Below are 22,216 nucleotides of genomic sequence, written 5' to 3' on the forward strand. Positions count from 1 at the left end.
CCGGCCAGACACACAAGAAATTCAGATCAGGTAAGGTATTCTTATCACAACAGATGAAGAAGGCTGTTCTTGCCGACATGGAAGTGAAGTACACTCTGAAGCAGTTTTGATGGAAAATGCCATGTAAAACCTTACAACTTAAGCTGCTGCTGCCCAAATGCCGAGGTTTCCCTGCATCCTTCAGATTGTATCCCCAGGATCAGTCCAAATAACTTACAGTTATTTACCTTCCTGCAAAGATGACTACATCTATTCGAACTAATTTAGTAAGTCAGACCAGTATTCTTGTGCAAAACTTTTTATTAAAAAAAAGAAAGGGTTCTCTGCAACAAAAGGTAGGCACAACACTAATCATAAAATTTAACTTTTCAAAGATTGCAACAGACCAGACGTGAAATTTTGACTGTGACAAAGACTATGTCTCAAGTTTAGAAAAAGTCTTATTCTCACACCTGAAAACACAGCAACGCATCTGTCAGTTACGACCCCTAACTATAAAAAAAAAAAAAAAAAACCCAAGCACTTTTCTGTTGAGAGAGTTACCGGCACATTATCAAGATCAAGTTTTAACATGCAGCATCCATGATGAAGCTGTAAATAATCCAAAATAATGTTACTAAAATGCTAAGATTCCTATAGAACCTTTCACATTTCACAGCTTTAACAGTTTTCCTTTCCAATTCTCATGAACTAACATAAAATGTTCCCCTAAATATATAAAAAAACCTCAGCTTAAAAAAATGCCATCTCAGGTGACATAAAAAGAATTTCAAAGAACCCCATAGTTTGGCCTTAGAATTAATACTTGAAAAATATCTTTACGGGGGTGGGGGGAAATCCAGGGTTTACCTTTTCTTCACTTTGTATGCACATATGTATTATGGACATCAGTTTACAGTAAATATCTTGCCTTAGTGACTACCTTCCTGCTCACCAAAACCGAACAGGCACCGGGGGAGAAGTGAGAGCAAGCTTACATGTAAGCTTGCTCAGTTATCCATCCTGGAGCATCAATAACAAGTGATGGCTGTCAGAATCCGAGGTTCCTTACATTTCTTCTGCAGTACCAGGAGCAAGCTGTAGGCCTCTCCCCCACATGCTGATAAGACTAATGAGTATCATTAAGAATGAACATGACATTTCCCAGAAGTTCAAGATGATCAGTACTTCAAAGGGATACTGGAGTTGTTTCATGCAAAAAGTTGTCTGTTCACGTAAATAGCCTCTGCATCAGTACCATATACTAGGCATGGTCCTAAAATATCTAAACTATTCACAGACAAAGTCTGATTTGGAATTAAGTTGGTGATTTCCATGCGGTCTTTGGTAGGATCGTTGCTTAGCCAGGCACTTACTACAGACTGGTTAATGGTATTGTGGGAAAAATAGGTAGTACTTCTTCCTCCTGAAAGAAGGAGAGGGAAAGAGATAAGAGAGGGAAGTAAGTTCCAATTCAGTTTACACATTCTCAGAATTTGAAGAAATGTAGTAGGTATGGGACAGTAGGTTGGGACAGACATAATGGGAATACCATTTTACATTTAAGTCAGTTTTCAGATGAGTTAACAGATGTTGTCATCTCTTTGGTAAATGAAGGAAGAAATAGCTTTAAAAAAAAAAAATCAAGTACTTGAAGTGATTACAGAAACCTGCTACCAGCTCTGTCCTCAGTTAAGACAAATAGGTCAGAACATCTATGAACTCATCTCACTGAACAAACAGTGTAAGTATCTACAAGTTTTTCTAGCCAGAGACTAAAGCAAGGACAGACCTATGAACAAAAGTTTGTTTATACAGTGTCTTGCTATACTTGGGGCATCAGCTTTGCTTTAATAACACTTATTCCCTACCATCCCTTCTCCCTACTTACAAGTGATGCACCTGGATTTGACTTTGAATTTTTTCCATGTAACATTTTACATTCAAACTGAAGTCTCACAGTTTGAGAACTATCATTCAGCATAAAATTAACAAGTGGCTGAAGTGGTGCTAAAGGGTTTATATTTAATATACCTGAAAACATGCAGAGTGCAACTCGGTTATCCTATTGTCTCCCTATGTAGAACTGAGCTTTGAATGGCAACTTTGAGGCCAAAGGCAGCAGATGACATCTGAAAGTTTCCCCACTGTTTATAGTCTGAAGTGGCAAGAATTAAGCAGTCTTTATGACTAGAATGTGAAAATAAATGTTTGTATTAAGTCAGTATTATATCTTTAATTAAAATCCTGCCATGATACAAAGGGATCCAGTTTCATTCAGTGAAAGTTCCAATTATGACCTTGAATAGTAAATTCATAATTCCACTATCCTATTAACATATCAATTATTTTGTGTATCTCATGTATAATATCAGTTATAACATTTTGTGTATCTCCCTCAGATACTCAGATACTAATGTGTCATTTAGGCTGCCTTCATGTCTTTTCTATATACAGATGATTTTTAAGTGAACACGATCTATCTTTGAAATACTAGATGTGCCCCTTCGCACATTGGCCAGAGTACAGCAGATTAAAAAAAAAGGCAAACAGACCACAAAAAACTCACACAACTGTTAGCCTTATAAGTAGTTTTCCTGAAGTGCTTATCAGGACTTTCTTTCTAAGAAAAGAAACCAGCTTTTAATTTTCTGTATTAGGATTGTTAGTTGGGTCGTGTGAGAACATTGACTTTAATTATGTTGCCAGCTGACAAATTCAGTGCAGATTGACTTCAAACATCCTTACCTTGATGAAGAAAAGATGGTTTTTCAGATATATCTGTGGAAGTATCCCAGTGCCAAAGAGATCCATCTTCAGAACATGTAAATAAGTGATCGGGGTTGGAGGGATGGAAGTGAACTTCCCACACTGGAAGTATCAAACCAAAAATCAAACAAATCCACTTCAGAACAAGTATCAAGTACTTCGCTCAGTACACTTTGGCTAGTATGATGTGGACATGCACTTAAAAGAACCCAGGCCCACACCAAAACCTTCCATTCTTAAGTGTGTGTGGGCAGGAGACCCAAGCCCCCATACTCAGTTATCTACTGCAGTTTTCCCTCCCCTGGGAGAGGAAAAAAGAAAAGAGAGACTCTATTTTGTTGCGTTTTCAGTACTGTGAAAATTGTTAAAGGTTAAAATCTTATCTGAATTCAGGCATTCTGAATACTTTCTCATGCCATCTTCCCTACTATTAAGTTTAAATCTGCACACAGCACACATTCCTTCCCAGCACACACATTATTATTTTGTGTCTAAATAGCACAACTTAAGTCAGTAAAACTTAACATCTCAAGAAATATTTTTACTCCTTAAATATAATTGTGGCATCAAGTCAAGAAATTTTCAGCACAAAATGAATTGCTATCTTGTTCATATAAAGTTACCGGGAAAGTGAGCTGTTTCAGCATTGTGGAGGCACCAAATGGATCTGTACTACCTTCAGTTTCCCCTCCTTCATCATATTTTCAAGTTTGTTAGTAACTGCATTCTTGCTTTGGTATACCTGCATACCACAGCATCAATTTCTATGACTATTTATATACCTACCCTTCTAGAAACACAGCCATTCTGATTAAATGCATTTAATGACTCATTAAAGAACTGCTTACTAAGTCTAGTTTTAGTTTAGATGGAGTTGGCTTTTGGATAAGAACAGTCTCATATACAGCAAAGGAACAAACTGAAGCCAACTGGATGAAAACACATTATGTAGCAACTATGTGATTGTTTTCTATCATAGCTACACCACCTAATTTTTTACAGAAATTAGAAACTTTTCTAAAATGTCACCTTCTTCTCCTCCCTCCATTTCAGATACTTACTTTCTGCTTCATGAGCGTTTAGCAGGGACACTGGCATAGTACCCTGCCTGATGTCCCATATACTCAGCATCCCATCCTGGCCCCCCGTGGCCACAATATGCTGCTGATTGGGATGCCTGTCCACACAGTGCAGTGGAACTCTGTCACCTGTCCTGCAAAGGAGAAGGAAAAAACCCAAAACAACCCAAACATTAATTCTTTATTCAGCTTCTATTTTCTCCGTCTTAATCCCTAGGAGTGTTGACGAACAAGGACTGCAGCTTCAATTCCTGTAGCATCTGGTCACTACAGGCTGAAGCCGCATGACATCTACTGGAAATTAGAGGTATGGCAATAATATGAAGCTACAATTGGATGAGCATCAGGTTCTGTGCCCTATGGTATACAGGCATCTACATGGTATCTGACAGCTTTACAGGAGTGAGAAAACCCTGCATACAGATAATACTCTAAGTATACCTACAATAATAAGAAGGTTACTCTGAAATTCATGTTATAATTACAGTTTCAACATATACTAAGAGTTACAAAGGGAGACTGGGCACTAACAAAACCAGGTACCTAAACCACAGCCTATTAACAGCAATGGGAATTATTCCACAGACAACAACAGGATTTGAATCTAGCTCAGTTTGTTTTCTCACAGTACCTTCTAAGGCACAAAGTTATCATTCAAATACATTTCAAATGCCAGAAACTTTATATTAGGCCTGTGGAGAAACACAGAGGTAAATATTTAATTAGGGAAAGAGTTTTGGGTTGAGGGTTGTTTTTTTTCTTTTTCCTTAAAAAAGAATAAGTATACAGGTGCAATAGTCCTTCAAGAGCTAAATCATAAAACAGACCACCTAAATACAATGCTCAGCCACAATAGTAATTCAGCCATTAAGCAGAGTCTGCTTTTGATTATTTAAATACCAAAGAAGTTAAAAACCTCTTAAAAAAAAAATCATTTATCATCCCATTGTCAAGAAGGTATCAGGAAAGACTTAAATCAGATTATATGAAGTAGCACATGCTTCTCAGTAAATATGTAAAAAAAAATGAAGGTCTTACAAAGAAAATATTTGAGATGGCTCATTTCTTTGCTGTTTGAGGTCCCATATTTTTAACTGTCCAATCGAATTTACCGTCAAGATCTCAGTTGTGCGAAGGAAAGTCACTGCATGGAGCGTACTGCTGTCTGCATTGTCTGCAAGAGAGATGAGGAAAGCATCCAGGTAAACCTATGGAATGCTAGTCTCCATTTAATTATGACAAAATAACTCTTTTTAGAAAACAGAACATAGCTGCTTAAACATGGTTACAAGCTCTGCATTTTCGGGGGCAGAGACAGACAAGTGTCATGTGAATTTTAAGTCTTGCAAGGGTACCCTGTGAAAAAGGAGCCCTTGCGTCGTATATCAAACACTACTGAGACAAATCTGTAAGAAGCTATATTTAATTAGCTCTGGTGCTTACAGAACTACTTGTTGATCCATAAGATTCCTTTCTATAGTTCCTAAGAACTATAGAATCAATTTAGCCATGTCCATGGTTTTCATAAGAGTTTTCTTTATACGCTCTGCATCTACTGATGGGAGGCAAGCTATGCAGCTTTTCATAATGCAGTTCTTTTCAACACAAGAAACAGTAACTCTGGCTGAGAACATTAAGCAGTTGTATACAGAAGCACTTAATTCACCAACTTTCTTTAGACCTTTCCCAAGAACTGTCAGTGTGATATCCATCCCTGTCCCTAAAGCCAAACCAGAATTATGCTGTGCTTGTTAATCTTAATAACTAAATGGCAAAGCTCTTTTTTCAGGTCCTTTTCTCCAGTGCTTCTTTTGGTCACAATAATTTACAATGTCAAAACACTTCACAGTATTGAGGTGAAACTTTTGAGGCTTTAGGAGGGAACATAGACACCATTTTCTTATATTTTCATTCTGTTATTATATATAAACTTTTCACCTCGATTATGATGGGGTAACATTGTGAAGTCTACTTTCACCTCAAGTATTTTAAAATTCTTTGTGTAAGCCCATACTGAAAATGTAGCTGAATTTTTTGTTGCATAAGATGGAAACCTTTTCTGATATTGAGACAGACAAGTTACATTGATGCCTGGTTACAGATATTTGAATGAGAATTCTTTTCTGCCTGCTATTTAAATGAAAGCTGAGGGGAAGGAAAAAACCCCACCAAAACACCTTTAAAAAGAATTGTTATGATTACTGAACACTGAAGTTCTAAAGGATTTAAAATTTTGTGACAGAACAACAGTGAGTGATTTAGCAATGATACATCTTTATGGCTCCAAAAGATTTTTACATCGTCCCTAACTTTGGAGATTTTTTCCTACCATGATTGACTATAAACATATCAACTTTGTATTATACTCTTAAATTCATTAAAAAATAACAAAAATAGCAAGGTACTCCTTTACAAATATTTCATGAGGTACAAGAGTTCTGTCTTCACGTTAAAACATGCTGAGGGTTCAACTCAGCGCCTGGGAAATGTCAAGATGTCATTGAATTGAGAACCAGTACAAAGGATTGGTTATGCTCTAGAACTCCATCCTGAAGAACTTGAAAGCATCTTCCAAGATGTTCTCTCTCCCCTCTCCAACTTTTACTGTAAAACAATCTCTAGTCAATGAGTTTGTGCTAGTCCCTTCCACATAACTCCAGGTAAGCTTCACTTACCAGGTCATAGGTACGACTGACTTACTTATGGACCATTCCTATTTTAACATTTCCCTTCCCATTTCCAAAACGATATTTCTCAATTAATTCACATGCGATTTCTTAAATGTTTATGTGCCAGCAAATCTCAATGCAAAGTCTTACTGCAGCGTAACACTGGCTGATGCTACCACTACAAAGCAAGTGTTTTTATGTACTACTATCAAGTGAGCACTAAGAAAACTAACAACTTGCATCCTGCACATTATTAAATCTGTGTGTAAGCATCTGAGCAATTGCCCAGAGAAGAATATAGATTTTTTTTGTGGACATCTGCTTCCTGTGAGGCAGCAAAACATTCTACTCTATTAAACTTGTACCAGAACACTCTGTGTTAGTATCTGTATATAAGTAAAAATCTAAAAATAAAATAATCCTTTTAAACTAGTTAATGTTCTTGCCCCTCAAAGGGGAAGTTACTGTGTTTTGTGTGCATGTGCTAATAAAATCTGCCTCGTGTCTTGCTGCTTTTTTTTTTAAAAAGCATAGCAAGGTTTCCTACAGGAATTCTCAAGGAGCTTCAGTAAAGGCCTGTATACAATTAATAGGATTTATCTTGTGTGTGTATATACAGCCATGCACACACAAGTACCCCCTCAAGATATCCCAGAGTACTTCCTTCCTTAATTGGCTTATCACTGTGTGAATTCCTTCATCCGTTGGAGGAAAGATTTTGCTTGAGGAGAAACACAGGTGCTGTGTCAAACTGAAGTTTAAGGGAGAAAGTCCTGGTTTAATAACGCCCCTATCAAACATGGTGTTACTGTCCTTTACATTTTTTCTGCTTTTCAGTTTCATTTCCAACAGATGCTACAAACTTGAGACTAGCATGATAGAAGAGCTGGGAATAACCAAGTTTTGACACCTTTCAGAAACATCTTCCTCTATCACATAATCTATCTAGGAATATCACATAATCTCTAGGAAATATGGAGCTTTTTCACTAAGGGAGAGATGATCACTGTAAGCCATGATATCTGGCAAAAGAACAGGGTACAAACCGTGGTTTCTGGTTCTTGGTGTTCCTTTAGACACAGAGAAATAGATTTTTTTTGTATATGGACACCATGAGGGTTAATCTCAGTACAAATAGTGAATTGAAATGACCATTTCACTGACCTCCAGTTACGAAGAACTTGGGACGCAATACTTCTTGAAATCTAACCATATTTCATGTATAGTGTCATAGCGTTTAGCAATTCTAGATGAAACAGAAGCCTACAGAGAATGTTAGGTTTGAAACTTCTCCACAAGTTAACGTTTTAACTTGCAAATACCTGAATTAATATAGAAATACATCTGAAATACGCTTCAAGTACCTGAAGTCTGGAGAAATCCAGGAATAATCTGGAGCAAACACATTCAACTTGGAATATTTAATTCTCAACTTTTTTTTTTTTTGTTATCATTTGAGAAGCTAAAAACCAAACAAACCACTCCAAACTAAACTAATTTGGACAGTTATTTGACGTACCTATAGTTCTTACTGCATCCTTTTGGTCAGCTCTGAAGAGATTTATTCTACCATCTTCTCCAACAGTGACAATTTCTGGGTTGTTGCAGATGACTCCGGTACATGCTGCTCCACCACAAGATGTGTCTTGATCCACATGATAATGGGCTTTCTCCCACCGCTGGTTGGCAGATAAAGTCTAAGTAGTAACCAGACATGAAATTCTGCTGTTAAATAATGATCCTGATAGACCAAAGCTTCCAGAATACTCACGAAAGCAGAAACAAGCTCCAGGAAAGCCACACTACCTCACAGGAATGAGAATCTCCTATACAAATAAGAATCCGAGAGCTAAATTTTCCTCAACTCTTCAGCACACAACCCTTCAATGAAAAATTGACTATTTCTTCTCTGAACCACCTTTTTCACATGAGCTAGAACTCAGAAAGAACACAATCTATTTATGAATTGTGAAATGTCTTTCACTAGACTTATCCCTTCAACCTTTCCCCAGGACAAGGGAAAAGAGCTGAGGCCTTTACAAAATATAAGGTCAGATTTAGATTTTGATTGCAAGGAATTTAGTTTATTTTAGGTACTACATCAAACTATTAACAGATATTAGTCTTTATTATGTCATTGTGAATATATTAAAAAGTCATTATGCATTTATTTTCAGTGATTTATAATCAAAGCAAAAGACTACAGGGTTTACGTATCTTCCCTCACATGACACTTGTGAGAAGAAATTTAACATGGGTCATTTAGTTCAAGAATGCAAAAACTCTAATAAGGCAGGTAGAAGTCCATTAATACCCACTCCCCCAAAACAATCTAAACTCTTAAATTATGTTTTCAGTGAATGGACTATTTGGTTACAGATATATACTAGCAGATGCCCCAGTCTATCTGGCTCTGGAATCTAATCTATGTAGCACGTGTGCAAAACGTTTTTTTCTTTCCTTGTATGTATAAAGCCAAAGCTTTTTCTAACAGACTTCAAAAAATTGATTTTGGTATGCAGATGGTTCTTGCTGTAGTTTTGAGAAATCTTATATGAAGATCAAAGTGACCTGTATTACACAGAATAGCAGCTTAAAGCCAGTGCAAGTTACTTACCTGGTTATTTTGATGATGACGGAATACAGTTACAGTTCCTGTTGATGAGGCAACCACGATTCTCTCTTGATCCAAAAACTACAGAGAGATAATAAGCATGCTATTAGTTGATGTCATTACCAAGACGATCATTTTTATTTTAGAGTAACCTAAATTATTGGTAGGTATAGTAAAAAAAAAAAACCAAAACCAAACTGACAAACTGATCCTGGTTGGTTTTGCCCTTCTTCTTAATAAGATTTTTTTTGTCAATCTCAGCATTTTGACAGCTCGCTATCGCTTCATTTCTCCTAAGTGACAAGCCCTTAGAAAATACGGATCTATTCAACACAGCTAGTTTACCTGCATGTCCATAACATCACCGTTGTGCCTGATGTCACACAGCAGCTGAGGTTCTCCTTGATATTCACCATTGAGGCCCACATTTCCAAGGTCTCCAACAGACCAAATGGAGATCCTGTTATCCTGTACGGAAATGACACCAGCAGTTTTACTCGAAAATGCTTTTGAAAGTATCTAACAATAAGCCAGCCTAAATGCCACGGCCTTCTCGCTACAGCCAGGGAAAGCCATAGGCTGCAGGCCGTGCACCGCTCCCGAGGAAGCCGCCGCCGCCGCCGGCCGGAGGGAAGCGCTCGCCCTGCGGGATAACCCCGCCGAGCAGCGGGGCGACCCCCCGGCTTCCCTAGAGACGCGAGCAAGGCACAGTCAGGCGAACGCCGGGACTGCCGGGACGGGCAGCGCTCACGGCAAGCCCCGGCCCCGCTCTCCCACGCGAAGCGGCGGCGGCTTAGGGGGCCGAGACGGCGGGGGACGCCGCCGCCGGTCCCACGCCCCGGCGGGAAGGTGGCGCCGCGCCTCCGGGCCCGCCCGCCCGCTACCTCGTTGTCCCAGGAGCCGGTAGCGAAGAGGTCGGGAGGCTGGAGCGCGGCGGCGGGCAGGGGCCGCCAGCGCGTCTTGCTGATCTTCTGCGACACGAACTTGGCGCACACGTCCTCCATGGCCGCCCCCGCCGCGCGCCGGCTCCCGCCCGCCCCGCGGCGCGCCTGCTGATTGGCTGCGGCGCGACGGCGAGCGCGGAGGGACAGGCTTGGGGCGCGGCGGAGAGCGCGAGCGCGCCCCAGCGGGCCGGGGCCGGGGCTGGCCATGGCGGGGGAGCAGGGCGGCCGTCTGCCCGGCCCCGCTGTATGTAGCAGCCGCACAGCACCAGCTGCCGGCGTTTACCGAGACGGACAGGCCGGGGCGGGCCGCGCCCGATCAGGCACGGCCGTTCGCTAACCGGCCGCCAAGGGAAGCGGGCGCGGGGGCTGTGTCCCCGTCCTGGGGTAACGGCGCGACGCCCTGCAGCGGCCGGGGGGCGGCCGCAGCGTGGGGTGCCCTGCCCTGCCCTGCCTTGCGCTGCCCTGCCTTGCCCTGCCCTGCCTTGCCTTGCCCTGCCGCTGCAAGCTCGGGCCTCGCCAACGCGGACAGCAAGCCGCTAAACCGGCGCGTATCGCCCAGGCGTTATTTGCAGAGTCGGGCCCGGGAGAGGAAGAAGTAAAGGAAGAGGTGAATTTGCCGGTGTACTTACCTGTCTGCTCAGCTGGGCCGTCTTCCCCCAGAACGTTACACGTACGTATCATCTTTGCAAGGTCGCCAACTTTTACTTTCTCAAAATCAATGACTTCTACACCAACTAATCGTCTCTGGTCTAGATGTGCTTTTAAATATCTGCGAGTGATACTCTCTTCCCTCTGTCAGATTCCTACCTGTACAGAAGTACAACAACAATTTTTTTGTCCCAAATAGTGCATTAAATCAAATGAGCACACATGCACTTCCTTTATCGTATTACACTTGAGACCTCAACAACTGTGCAATAAAAAGTTCAGAGGTTAGTTGTAAAACGAGCTAAAGGCAGACATCGCTACGTTGTCATTTCAGAGGGTGGGACTATCTGTCCAGTCACTGCAGTGCATGCAGTAAGGGACTTTCTCACAAGCACCTTCCTACTTTTTCAACCTGATTTTCTGCTGCATTTTTTGCAAAGCTGCCGCTGCCAGCTCTCTGAGGTTCCGTCAGGTGGGCTTACCAGCATTAGCAGCAGTGGCTTGGTCAAACTTTCACCTGTGTTACTGCAGTTTGCCTGCTAAAGCCATCTGTCAGATTTTTCCTATACAGGATTCTTGAGTTCATCATCAAGTCTGCTATGCCATTTTGTAATCCTTCAGATGTGATACCAAATCAGTGATATTTTATATGCTTTATGCATCATTTGAATTTCAATTGTGAGGAACGTTTTTTTTTTCATAATTATGTACAGCAGAATCCAACACTGAACATATTCAAAAAGCTGGATGCTATTGTAGTCTACCATACTGCCAGCCTTAAAACAGCTTTGTTGCGTGCCGCAGTAGCATTATTATTCTACAGTAGCCAATACCTCTGGCACCCTGTATTAAGCTGCTAACAGCAATCCTGCAAGTCACTGTCAGCTCCAAGGGTATTTTCAGCGAATTCTCATAACACTTGTGAGAAAGTCAACAGGCAGCCTCAGAATACAGCTACAGACCAGACAGCTAAAAGTGGAAGAGATAACACTTTGGGATTATTGAAATGTTTTATTAGGCAAATATTTTTGTTGGTTACTTTGTGATTTCTGTGTGTATTTTTTGTCCTGTGTTCTTGGATGATTTCTTTCTTTGCTCAGGATTGCTTGTTCAAAAGCATTTGGGAAGTATTAAGGGGAGTAGGTTGGACGTAGAGGCTTATTTTCATTAAGAGGGAAAGAAGAATCACAATTTTTCTTCCCTGTCTTACATTTTTTTTAAAGAAAATGTTGGCAGCATGATATGTGATGGAGGCGAGAGTTGTGATGGATTTAGGGCTGCTCTGTAAACCCTTAAACAAATTCTCTGTGTTTGATCACTACGAAAGATGCGTACTGTGTTAGTATGTTGTTTCAGGGTAATAGCAGATTTAAATAAACAAATAAAAGGAGGAAACAAACACTGGGAGAAAATATGCTTCATCAAATATTTCTGAGGTTGTCAAAAAGGACGTTAAGTCCAGATGAAGCTGACTCTGGGCATCGGGTCCAAGCATATTAGCTGAGACAACAAGGAGCGTCTATGGATTATCCTTAAATGTGGCTAAAGCTAGGAGTGTGAGTGAAAGGGAAGAAAACTGAAAGCATGCCTCTCTCTGCCAGAGGTTAGGGGGCCTGAGAATGAAGGCACTTACTAGATCAGTGGACATCCTAGGGCAGGATAAAGCTAATTCTGAACTCTATTTGCTTATAATCTGGTTTCCTCCAATTATCATTCAGCAATATTTTAAGAAAGTTATTTGGAGATGCCAAAATAATATTTACTGCTGGTCATAACTCCTGGAGTTGTGCCCAGTTCTGTCTCTTGAACAAGCACAGTCGCTATGCAGGGTACTGCAGAGCAGACAGAAGAGCAGAGTGCCAGGGCCCTGAGTGCATTCATAAGCCTCACTTGCCCTCACCTGGGGCTCCCACCTGGGCTGGGGCACCCTCTCCTGGCCTGAGCTGTGTTGTAGGAGGGCCTGTACCCAGCCATGTCCCTGACTTGGTGACTGGCTTGACTTGGGGCGTGACTTGTCACTTTGCTTTTGCTTGATGGCAAAGCCATGACTGTCCCCAGCCCTGCTCTGCTTGCCTCGCTCGGACACCATGGGATGGTGTCCTGCTGTGTGGCGTTGTCATCCCTGGCTCCAGGCTCACCTTCCCTCACCGAGGGGTCCCAGTCCTGCTGCTCCCTAACGCAGAAAGTCACTGCTGTGCCTGGGTCCTTCTCACCTCCTCTTTGAGTACAGGGCTGGGAAAAGAAGGATGCTGAGTTCAAAATAATGTAAACTTCTGAAATGGAAATACAAAATGAAGGTACACACCAAACTGGCTTGAGGTTACAGGAAAAGAGATGAGATGAAGGAGAGTGATTAAGTTAAAAACAGAATGGAGGCAGGGAGAGGAGTGAGTGTAGGTGTAGAATTACAATTAGTGTGGGGTTTGGGACATAACTGCGGAAATGTTCAGCAGGAATGTTTCACAAGGAAAGTTCTGCTTGTGGTATGTATATGCAGAAGCAGATGGGATCAGACAGTGATGATCAACTTTTCATATGCTTTTTAAATTCAAAGAGTTTAAAAAATCTAATAGGTTCATGAGGTGGGAGGGATGAAACAGAAATAGTAGCACGGAGGGGTTTATATACAAATGTATGTAAGTACAGCTAAGGGATTGAGATGTGGGTGAATGTGCAGAAAAGGAGTGAGATCTGACGTGCTTACCATTAGTGGGATCTCCGTGTCAGAACAATCAAGTGATGGCCCACTCTGGCTGCTAGCGTTCCCGTGCCTCTTCCCTAACAGGGCTGTCCATGCACCAGCTCCCTGGAGACTCTAGGGAGATGGCTGTACCTGTGGAAGATGGGGTGCCTGCAATTGGCAGTGGGCATCCAGGGACCAAGGTGCTCACACTGGTTTGGACAAGTGAGGGGGAAGAGGATACAGGAATGCTAAGTGTCAGAGCAGATGGAGAGGTTCCACGTGAATGCTGATGGCCAGAAAACATTTTTTTTTTAAATTTCTGCTTGTCTTTTACTCTAGTGTAGAACGTCTATATTCCTTTTAGTTTTATCTTAATGGGTATGTTCTTATTAAGTTTAAAAAATGGACTCATGGCCTGGGATAATAGAGCAGAAAGAGCTAGGGACCCTCATGTTTGTTTACTGCAGAAATGGGTGCATCCTGCCGCTATTGGTGCATGTTAGTTTGTCAGGGCCCTTTGAGGCAACTTGGCTTGTCTTAAAGGTCCTGGAAACCTGCAGAACCAAATGCTGTTTCCTTCACAGATGCCTGGTATCCATCCAAGACACCCCAGATGTCGCTTAGGAAGGCTCACACTTATGTTGTCATCATTCTCTGAATAGTCATGCCAAGAACGTAGCCAAGAGATGGCCAATAGGTACATTCAGTCCGAAAGAGGCTGGGCAAGTCTGCAAGTTCCTAGGAGATAAAGGTGGGCTCTTTCTTTGTGCTCTGTGACAAGCTTAACCCTAATTTAAGCTGGTCCTGGTAAGCAGTGTCAGTTTGTATGTAAATGGTTTCTCTTGTGTTTCTGGTCTCCCAAGGGGGTAAGTATCCCTGGAACACTTTTAAACATAGGCCAGATAGTTTCTTGCCAACAACCTCTCTATGTGAGAGCGATGCAGTTTGCTTGCATCTGACAACAAAAAATGTCTTTGCATTTAAAACAATGAAGTATTTTTGTGTGTTTTTACAATGTCTGTCTGTTCTCTGTACTTGCTGCCCTTTGGGAATTCCTCTAACTCCATGGCTTCTTTCCTTCTCTCCCAGCCCACTGGATGTAACAGGGAGACCTTTTATATTCTGGGGCTGGCTGGGAGTCTCTTGCAGACTGTAGAGCGGTTGCCAGATCATGCTTAGGAGAAGTTAGATGGAGAATACAGAATGAAGCAGTGGATCTGTCTCCAGGGTTAAAAGAACCAAATGGGAAAGGTCTGGGAATTCTATGGATGGGACCTGGTGTATGCATTGGGCAACTGCCAGATTTGCCCTGGACTGACTGCTAGCCAGAAAAGCAGATTCCCACCTTCACCTCATTTTCTTCACCTGAACCAGCAATGATGGGATGGAGTATATGTGTTGTGTGGAGCTGGAACCGGCTCATCCCTCCCATGATGGGTTCTTGCACAGAAGACGATGTTATCTGTGTCTTCCACGGTGGTATGTTAGGCTGTGTGTGTCCCTGTATCAGGAATGCTTTTAAGAAACAATATAATATTTGAAATTACATCTGCTGGATGATACCTTATTTTCTCTAATGTTTATACAATGTACTATTGATAGGGCCTACCTATTCATAGTTATGTATCACTATTCTCATGTTTCAAAAGCAAAGAACTGAAGACCATGCTGTCTGGTACCAAGTAGATGACACACCTGCGCTGTTGCGCCTGGTTAAGAGAGGAAGCGCTGTAAAATTGCAGTCCCGGGTGTGTGGAAGCTCATTCACAGGGACCAGAAGGGAGCACAAATGCCAAAGTCACGGCACTGACAGTAGGTCCCCCGAAATTGTCTGCAATGATGGAATTTGCTTTCCCTTAAAAACAATAGAAACACATATAAATAACAGGTGGCAAATGAATATTGGTGGCAAAATTAATCATCAAGGAGTTCAGGAGTACCCAGGAATACCACATGACTGTAGGAAGTTAATTCTATGGTTTTCTGCGTTATGCTACTGGCTGTGGGAGGAACCGGAGGTGCTACTTTTCCCTTAAGATTGCTACCTCATTGTGTGCATACGCAGGGACAGAGTGAAGACCACGTCGGAAGTATCAGTTTGGCATTTATTAAATTCCGAGTTACTGATTTTGTGACCCGGACACCTTTTAAAAAGAATTTTAATCTGTAACTTTGTCCTACAACAGCATCGCACTAGTAGATGCCGTTGTAGCTCACTGGTACTCTGGCAGCGTTTAGCCGTACACGCAGGTGCCAACTCTCATAAACCTTCCATCCCTCCCCATTTTTTGTGTTGTTTTCCAGATGTGCAGTCACATCTTCCTTCGCCTGGCAGCCTGCCACCCTTTCACCCCCCCTGCAGTGACTGCCGCCTCGGGGGCAGCTCCCGCGCCGCCAGGGCAGGGGCGGCAGGGCCGCCGGCGCGCCCGCGCCAGCTGACCAATGGCAGCCTCCAACACGTAGGCCTGGCCCGCGCGGGCTGGCCGCGGCCAATAGACGCACCCCATGCAAAACACCGCGCCGCGGGACGGCGATAATTGGCTGCGTCGCAAGGGCGGCGGGGCACGGGCTGGGCTGGCGGCGGCGCCGCCGTAACCGGCAGGCCGGGGCCCGCCGCCCCCCTTCTTCGGTACGCGGCGCGTGCCGGCTCATTTCACGGGAGCGGCCGAAGCCGGGGGAAGAGTACCGACGTGCTGTTCCGCTAGCTCATTCATTACCGGAGCTCCTCAGCTCACAAACCCGCGCCCACAGACCCGACCTGTCCCGTCCCGTCCCGACGCCCGCAGCGCGGCCGCTTCTGGGGAGAGGGCAGGGCTGCGCCCTCGCCGCCAGCGCGGGCTCCGCGGCCCCTGCAATCAAACCCGCGAAGCAGGAGCAGCCGCTGAGCCCGCGCGACTGGCGCCGCGGGCTGCAGCTGTGGGGAGGGGCGGGCTCGGGCCCCGGGGCCGGGCGGGAGGGCGCTACTGCCACCGGGGCTTGGGTCACCCCTGTGCTCCGCCACCCCGGGCGCGTCCCGCAGCCTCTCCGCACCCCCAGCGCCGTGCGAGTGGCCGCGACGCGCTACGGCGGAGAGCGCGCTCGTGTGTTACCGGGTGCTCACGGTGGTACTGCGACTGCGGCGCGGGGGGAAGGCCGGCTCCCCCGCGCGGGCTGCTGGAGCAGCGAAGGGGGCGGCCCGACCGCGCTCCCCTCCGCCCGCAGCCTCCGGACATCGGCGGGGCGGGAGGGTTGAGCGGTCCCCCCGCCCCGCCTGGGCGCGGGGATCTCCCCGCGCGCGCCCCCGGGGGCGATGGGCGCGCATGCGCGGGGGCCAGCGCGGGCCAGCGGAGCGTTGGCGGCAGCGGCCGGAGAATGTCGGGCGCGCGGGGCGGTGGGCGCGTGGCCCCTCCCCTCGGCGGGCGCGCGGCAGCCGCAGCGGCGGCGGCGGGGGGGGAGGAGGAGGCGGCGGCGAGGAGGCGGTGCCTGTGTCGGCGCTGGAGGTTGTGTCCTTCCTGGGGAAGCTGCTGTGCGCAGTCGCGGCGCTGAAGGCGGCTCTGTACCTGCTCCGCAGAGTGTGTCTAGCGATGGCCTGGAAGTCGGGAGGCGCCAGCCACTCCGAGCTCATCCACAACCTCCGCAGTGAGTCCGGGGCGGGGCCCCTCTCGCCTCAGCCGCGGGGTGACCGTTACCGGCCGCTCGGCCGCACGCACTTCGCATTCCCGCGGCGCCCGCCCAGCCGCCAACTGTCAAGGAGCAGCGCCGGCGGGGGGAGGAGGCGAAGGCGGCGCCCAGCCGGGGGGGTGTGTGTCTGGGTGTCCGTCCGGGTCCCTCCCGGCAGGGCGCGGCGAGCGCCGCCGCCGTCCCGCACCCGGGCGGAGGGCGGCGGCCGCTGGCGCAGGGCGGGCCCGGGCTGTTGTTGCGGGAGGAGATGCGGCGGGAGGGGCGGCGCCGATGGCGGTCCCGAAGGGGAAGCGCTGTGCGGCGGCCGTGGCTGTTGTCAGCCCGGCGCCTCCCCCCCCCGGCCCTGTTCCCACCGCCTCGTCCCCGTCTGCCCGTAACGCTCTTGTGCGAGCTGAGGCGGGGCCGGGGCGGCAGCTGCGGAGGGCCCGTGATCCTCCGCACGCACCGGGCTGGGCGTCCCTCTGGCTTCGCTCCGGCCGCCTCTGCCGGGTCAGCGCGCCCGCCGGGCGGTGGGGAGCGGTGCCCCGAGGCCCCTCGCAGGGCGGGCAGGGGAACGGTGGTGTCGGCAGGCGCGCGGCGACCGTCCTTCGGTCTTTTAGGCCCCGGCTAAACGCAGCGGGAGCTGCCCGGGTTTGGGAAACGCGCCGAAGAGGCCAAGGTTGTTTTTGTTGGGTGAAAGGGGCATGAGGCAGCAATCCACTCGTGAGGTCCGAAATGCTTGCTTTTGGCCCCAGCCGTGAGTTGCTCCTTTCGAAGAAGTGGGCTAGGACCGCTAGGAGAGGAGAGGGGTTGTCGAGGTTACAGACTCGTGCTGTCGCCGAGCTTTCCGGTGACCGCCCGGGACTTGGCGTTCCTTGTCCTTACCGAGGGTTTGTGCTGTCCCCCTGCTGAATGTGGAAGGTGTTGGGCGGGTGCTCTTCACTGGTGTTCTTCAGTACATCCTGAACTCTGCAGGGTCATTTACATGTGATCCAGGCTGAGAGGACAGGGTGATGACACCACCTCATTCAGAGCTTCCATTTTTCATGTTGGCCTCAGATTAATCTGTGTTGGATACACTTGTAGTGTCCCCTTTCTTTACTCCTGGTCTTCCCCTTCCTCTCCTCAAGTCCGTGTCCTAGACATAAAACGATGTAGATTTGGAGCCTGTATTATGGCAGTTGTCTCCTGTTTTAGTGATGCTGCAAGACCACAGAGAACTTCACCTGTTCGTCCTCCTCGTTATTTTGGAGACATAGGAGAATCATCCTTGTTGTTTTCTCCAGTCTGCTTATGTTAGATCCTCTGATCCTGTGGTCTTTTCCAGTATTTTCTTCTGCCACTCTTTTGAGAACTCTTCCATCCAGTAGAGCAGTATACGCTGAAGTGACTTTCAGTTTCACTGTAAAAACCACCTGTTTAACAAAAAGATAATAACTTGTCTAGTTATGAGAGTTGCAGTCCTTTTTTTTGTTTTGTTTTGCAACTGTAAGGGCTAGAAATACTGTTCTAGTGAAATTCTGTTCCGTTACACAGCAGGGGAAAACTTTCTGACGTAAAAATGAATGTCAAGCTCCAAAATATATCCAAAAAGTGATTATTGCCAGAATTGTCTATGGCTCTGAGAACCTGAAGGCAAAACTGATTTCTTTGTTGAAGAGAACAATGACAGTGTTTTTCAACACATGGAAACTGTTTAGGGCTTTGCAAATAATAACGAAAAAGCTAAAAACTATTATAGTTAGTACACAATAGTAGTATAGGAAGAGGAAAGTAAACTAGAAGTGTTTAATATTGTAATCTCAAAATATGCAGTGATGGTAATTACCTGGAAAATTACACTCTGTAATTTCCCCCTCTCTGTTTTGCATATGTATGCCAAAATATTTTGAGGGGTGTTAAATAGTGGATTGGAAATAAAATGTTGAGGAGGCACAGAAGCTTTTGATCTTGCAGCAAAATTGTGTTGTTGACCTCAGTGGGACTCCAGTGATGGCGTAGGTCCTCACCAGTGCAGAGCAGTTGCAGGATTAAGACCGTAACTTTTAAGTAAGAGTTCTCCAGATAAGATGATACCTTGTTGCTAAAGTTGGGAACAAGTTTAGAAGACAGTACCATTTTCTATGATATATAATTCTCTCAGATATGTTTTTAACAAACTTAAAAATCATTGTTTACAGAAAGACTAAAATGTTCTAGACAATTCCTTTTGAGGAGTAGATCCCTCCATGTATTTAACTTTTTCTCTAAAACCAGCTAAGTAGCATAGCATTTCTAGCATTTTTATGCTAGAAGTAAGAATGCAAGGCAGATGAGGTTAATTTGATGTTGTCTGAGTGTTTATCTTGTGTGTAACTTAGTAACTGAGTGTGTAATTTAGTGTGCAATTTGCATAACTTAAAGGAAATAGTGAAGGTTGTAGTGACACAGTATGTTTTCTTCTGCAGCAAAGCCTGGTTGAGAGGTTTTTGTTCCTGCCCATATGCCACAAGTCTTCTGTTCACTGTGCTTATAGAACTGCTTGAGAGGGAGGCTGTGTTGTAAGGCTGGGTCACTTTCTCATTAGTCCCCTTGTGAAACATCGAGGTTTAAACTCCTCAATATCTGTAAGCTGTTGTACTATCATGGTTAGAGAAGCTGTGAACTTTGTTATGGGTATAAGTGGGCTGGCGAGAATGGGAACTTCTTAAAATGGTTTTGCTTCCAAATAAAAACATCAATGGAAAACTCCTGTAGGCTGCGTATTCTTTTCCTTTAAAACAGCTATAAAGATTATTCTTCATTAGAAGTTGTTATTGACAGTTACTAATACTTCTATTTTGTGGCAATAAAGTGCTCTAATTTCATGAAACTATATTAACATATGCTCATTGCTCATTTCACTGTTGCCTTAACTATAGAATTAACTTTTCTGTAATGGTAACGATCATTGTGTTAGAGCAGTGGTAAGTGCTTTTGTGTATTTGCATGCAGATTTAAGCAAGTATTCTTTACAAGCCTTATCCTTGCTTTCATGTCTTAAAAGGGACAAACTAATGAAGAGGGCCCTGGAACTCTGCATATTTTTCAGTGCATATGTAGAGACAAGTGACTGGAGAATGTTGCAGGACTTCATGTTTTGTTGTTTTGATTTTTAGCTTATTGTTGCATTGTAAACGTGTTCTTGCACCATTAATTTGAGGCATCATAGATGCACAACTTGTACGTACACAAAATAAACTTGCTTAAAATGCACTCTTTTCTTCACAGCAAAAATGCTGTCCTTGAATATTCTGTTTCCACAAGGTATTCACCTGCTTTGTTTTCCAGTGATTCTCAAAACTACTTCTCATTTTAAAAAATGCTTTTTTTTCTGTTTGATTCTTCCATCATTAGAGCTATTTAAAAAAATATTTTTCACCTTTACAGAGTAATTATTTCAATCTTTGCTTCTTCCTAACTGAAAATAGTTAAACATGTGCCTTCAAACTTGAGCGCTTTCCCCCTAAAAATATTTAAATGAAGATCTTTTAGCAGACAACACTTCTAGGAAACTATCTAAATGCAGGTTAGTGTAGAGTTAGAAATCATGCTAAACATAGAAATAACTGACTGTGTTTAAATACATGATTTATACTGACTGGAGTTTCTTTTTGTTATGAACCTACTGTATAGGGATGCTGAGAAAGCAGGAAAAGACTGGGTAATTGGTGGCTTATTGACTGTTACCTTGCTTGGTTGAAGATCTTTGGATTCTAAATCTGTATCTTTTTTTCCCCTGTCTTTATCTTCAATTATCCACTGTTCTCTTGTCTCACTATTGGGTCATTTTGGTCTCCTTCTGTCTTTCATACTTGGGCTCTTGCCAAGTCCTGTTACTTTACATGCCATCATCTTAGAAATCAGCTTTTCTTCCCCACCTGCAGAACTGAAAAATTGGTCCCTGTCCAATTCACAATCCATCAAAGTTAATTAAGTTTCCTTATCGCACCTCTCTCTCGCTTCCAATCAATATGGCATGCTGCCGTATGACAATCTTTCTTGCCAATGGTGTTATAACCACATATACATGCTTTTGAATCCACATTTCCAGGTGAAAGTGAAGGTGGATTAACTTGACTGTGGCTAAAGTGCTGCATAATGTTGTTAACCATCTGTGGGCTTGTTTCCTGCTACACTCTTTTCTCTTCCTCATGTAGTAAACTTGTATTACAAAAGCTAGCAACTGTAATTTACGAGATACCACAAATTCCATAGAATTTCATGCCTTGCTTGAGACCGGATTCCTAATTTTTCAGTGTGAATGGTGTTTCAAATCAGTATGTATTCAAAGATTGTCAGGCTTTGCAAATTCTATTTTTAGACATGCTAAAGATATTTCTCCAAGCATTTTATTATTTAGATGTTAAATAATTAAAAATGACGTCTTGGCAAGTTTCATCATGGTGAAGGCTTATCTACAACCTTTTAGTTTCAATATAACTCCAGGCTTTTCTTTTAATGCTACTGTTTCTTTCATCCTGATGTAGTATCAAGAGCTCACTAAGACCTATTAGTAAGCTCAGAAAGAAATGCATAATGTTTGTGTTCTTTTGAATGATTGTTTCTGTCAATCTAATACCTCAAAGTCATGTTTGTTAGCGTTATGATAATACTTTTTTAAGTAAAAATTTTTCTTAAGACTGCTACAAGATGAGGTTCATTTTATTAATGTTTTTAATTTTTATTTAAATTACCAAATTTTGGCAGAAATGGAGGAAGCTCTTTCAGAGATTGAGACCAGTAAATTTTTGGAATGACGTCTCTCCTGGACTGGTTGACTTATGAGTTATGTTTTAAGACTTCAGAACCTGAATACTGCAACATTGGACTTGAGCACAAAGTAGTTTTAAATGCTTGCACTGTCGAAATCTAAAAGAGATGGTCAGACAAATATAACTTTAGAAATTCTTCCTTATTTCTGCTAGTATGACAGCTTTGTGTCATTTTGTCCTAAGAGTCAATGTCATGTTTCGCTCATCATTTCATCTTCCTCGGCTTTTGCCTAGTACTAGTGCCTGTTTTAATGAAACCACCTTCAAAGTAACAGACTGTTCATGTGGTCTGGCTGCTGGTCCTGACAACATTGGCTTTTCTGAAAACAGATCAGCAAAGTGGTTGCATGGAATTTGCTCAGTAAGGTGCAAGATGTGCAGCACCTGCCTTTCTTTAAA

At 44.0% G+C, this 22,216-nt stretch overlaps 2 protein-coding genes and 1 long non-coding RNA gene across 4 annotated transcripts in view; 2 read left to right on the plus strand and 1 right to left on the minus strand.

Annotated features, from left to right (window-relative positions):
• Positions 1–264: 264 nt before the first annotated feature.
• On the minus strand, positions 265–10,706 carry NUP43 (nucleoporin 43). Of its 2 annotated transcripts, none has more exons than XM_050894007.1 (8): positions 10,684–10,706; positions 9,456–9,578; positions 9,114–9,191; positions 8,016–8,193; positions 4,866–5,001; positions 3,810–3,961; positions 2,728–2,850; positions 265–1,405 (listed from the first exon to the last, which is right to left on the minus strand). In XM_050894007.1, the coding sequence occupies exons 2-8, from the start codon at positions 9,465–9,467 to the stop codon at positions 1,191–1,193; spliced, it is 894 nt and encodes a 297-aa protein (XP_050749964.1). In that variant the 5' UTR covers positions 9,468–9,578; positions 10,684–10,706; the 3' UTR covers positions 265–1,190. The 2 variants fall into 2 exon arrangements, with proteins under 2 accessions (XP_050749964.1, XP_050749963.1); XM_050894006.1 differs by lacking the exon at positions 10,684–10,706 and adding an exon at positions 9,995–10,212.
• On the plus strand, positions 10,339–14,933 carry LOC127014571 (uncharacterized). The gene is made up of 3 exons (XR_007766188.1): positions 10,339–10,724; positions 13,970–14,136; positions 14,475–14,933. It is a non-coding gene; the product is annotated as an uncharacterized LOC127014571 (long non-coding RNA).
• Positions 14,934–16,736: 1,803 nt separating this feature from the next.
• PCMT1 (protein-L-isoaspartate (D-aspartate) O-methyltransferase) overlaps positions 16,737–22,216 on the plus strand; it is a 32,746-nt gene continuing 27,266 nt past the window's right edge. The window contains 2 exon segments of the mRNA XM_050894012.1: positions 16,737–16,811; positions 16,814–17,003. Of these exon segments, the coding sequence (XP_050749969.1) occupies positions 16,737–16,811; positions 16,814–17,003 (265 nt within the window).

The sequence above is a fragment of the Gymnogyps californianus genome, chromosome 3, assembly GCF_018139145.2.
Source record: "Gymnogyps californianus isolate 813 chromosome 3, ASM1813914v2, whole genome shotgun sequence".
Lineage (NCBI taxonomy): Eukaryota > Metazoa > Chordata > Aves > Accipitriformes > Cathartidae > Gymnogyps > Gymnogyps californianus.

Bases quoted from the DNA above. Each gene is read 5' to 3' on its own strand.
- NUP43 (XM_050894006.1), bottom strand. From the start codon at position 10,114: ATGGAGGACGTGTGCGCCAAGTTCGTGTCGCAGAAGATCAGCAAGACG. The intron at 9,579-9,994 runs GTAGCGGGCGGG...ATTTCCGTACAG, and splicing joins CCGGCTCCTGGGACAACGAG to GATAACAGGATCTCCATTTG. The intron at 1,406-2,727 runs GTAAGGATGTTT...TCCTTCTTTCAG, and splicing joins ACCATCTTTTCTTCATCAAG to GAGGAAGAAGTACTACCTAT.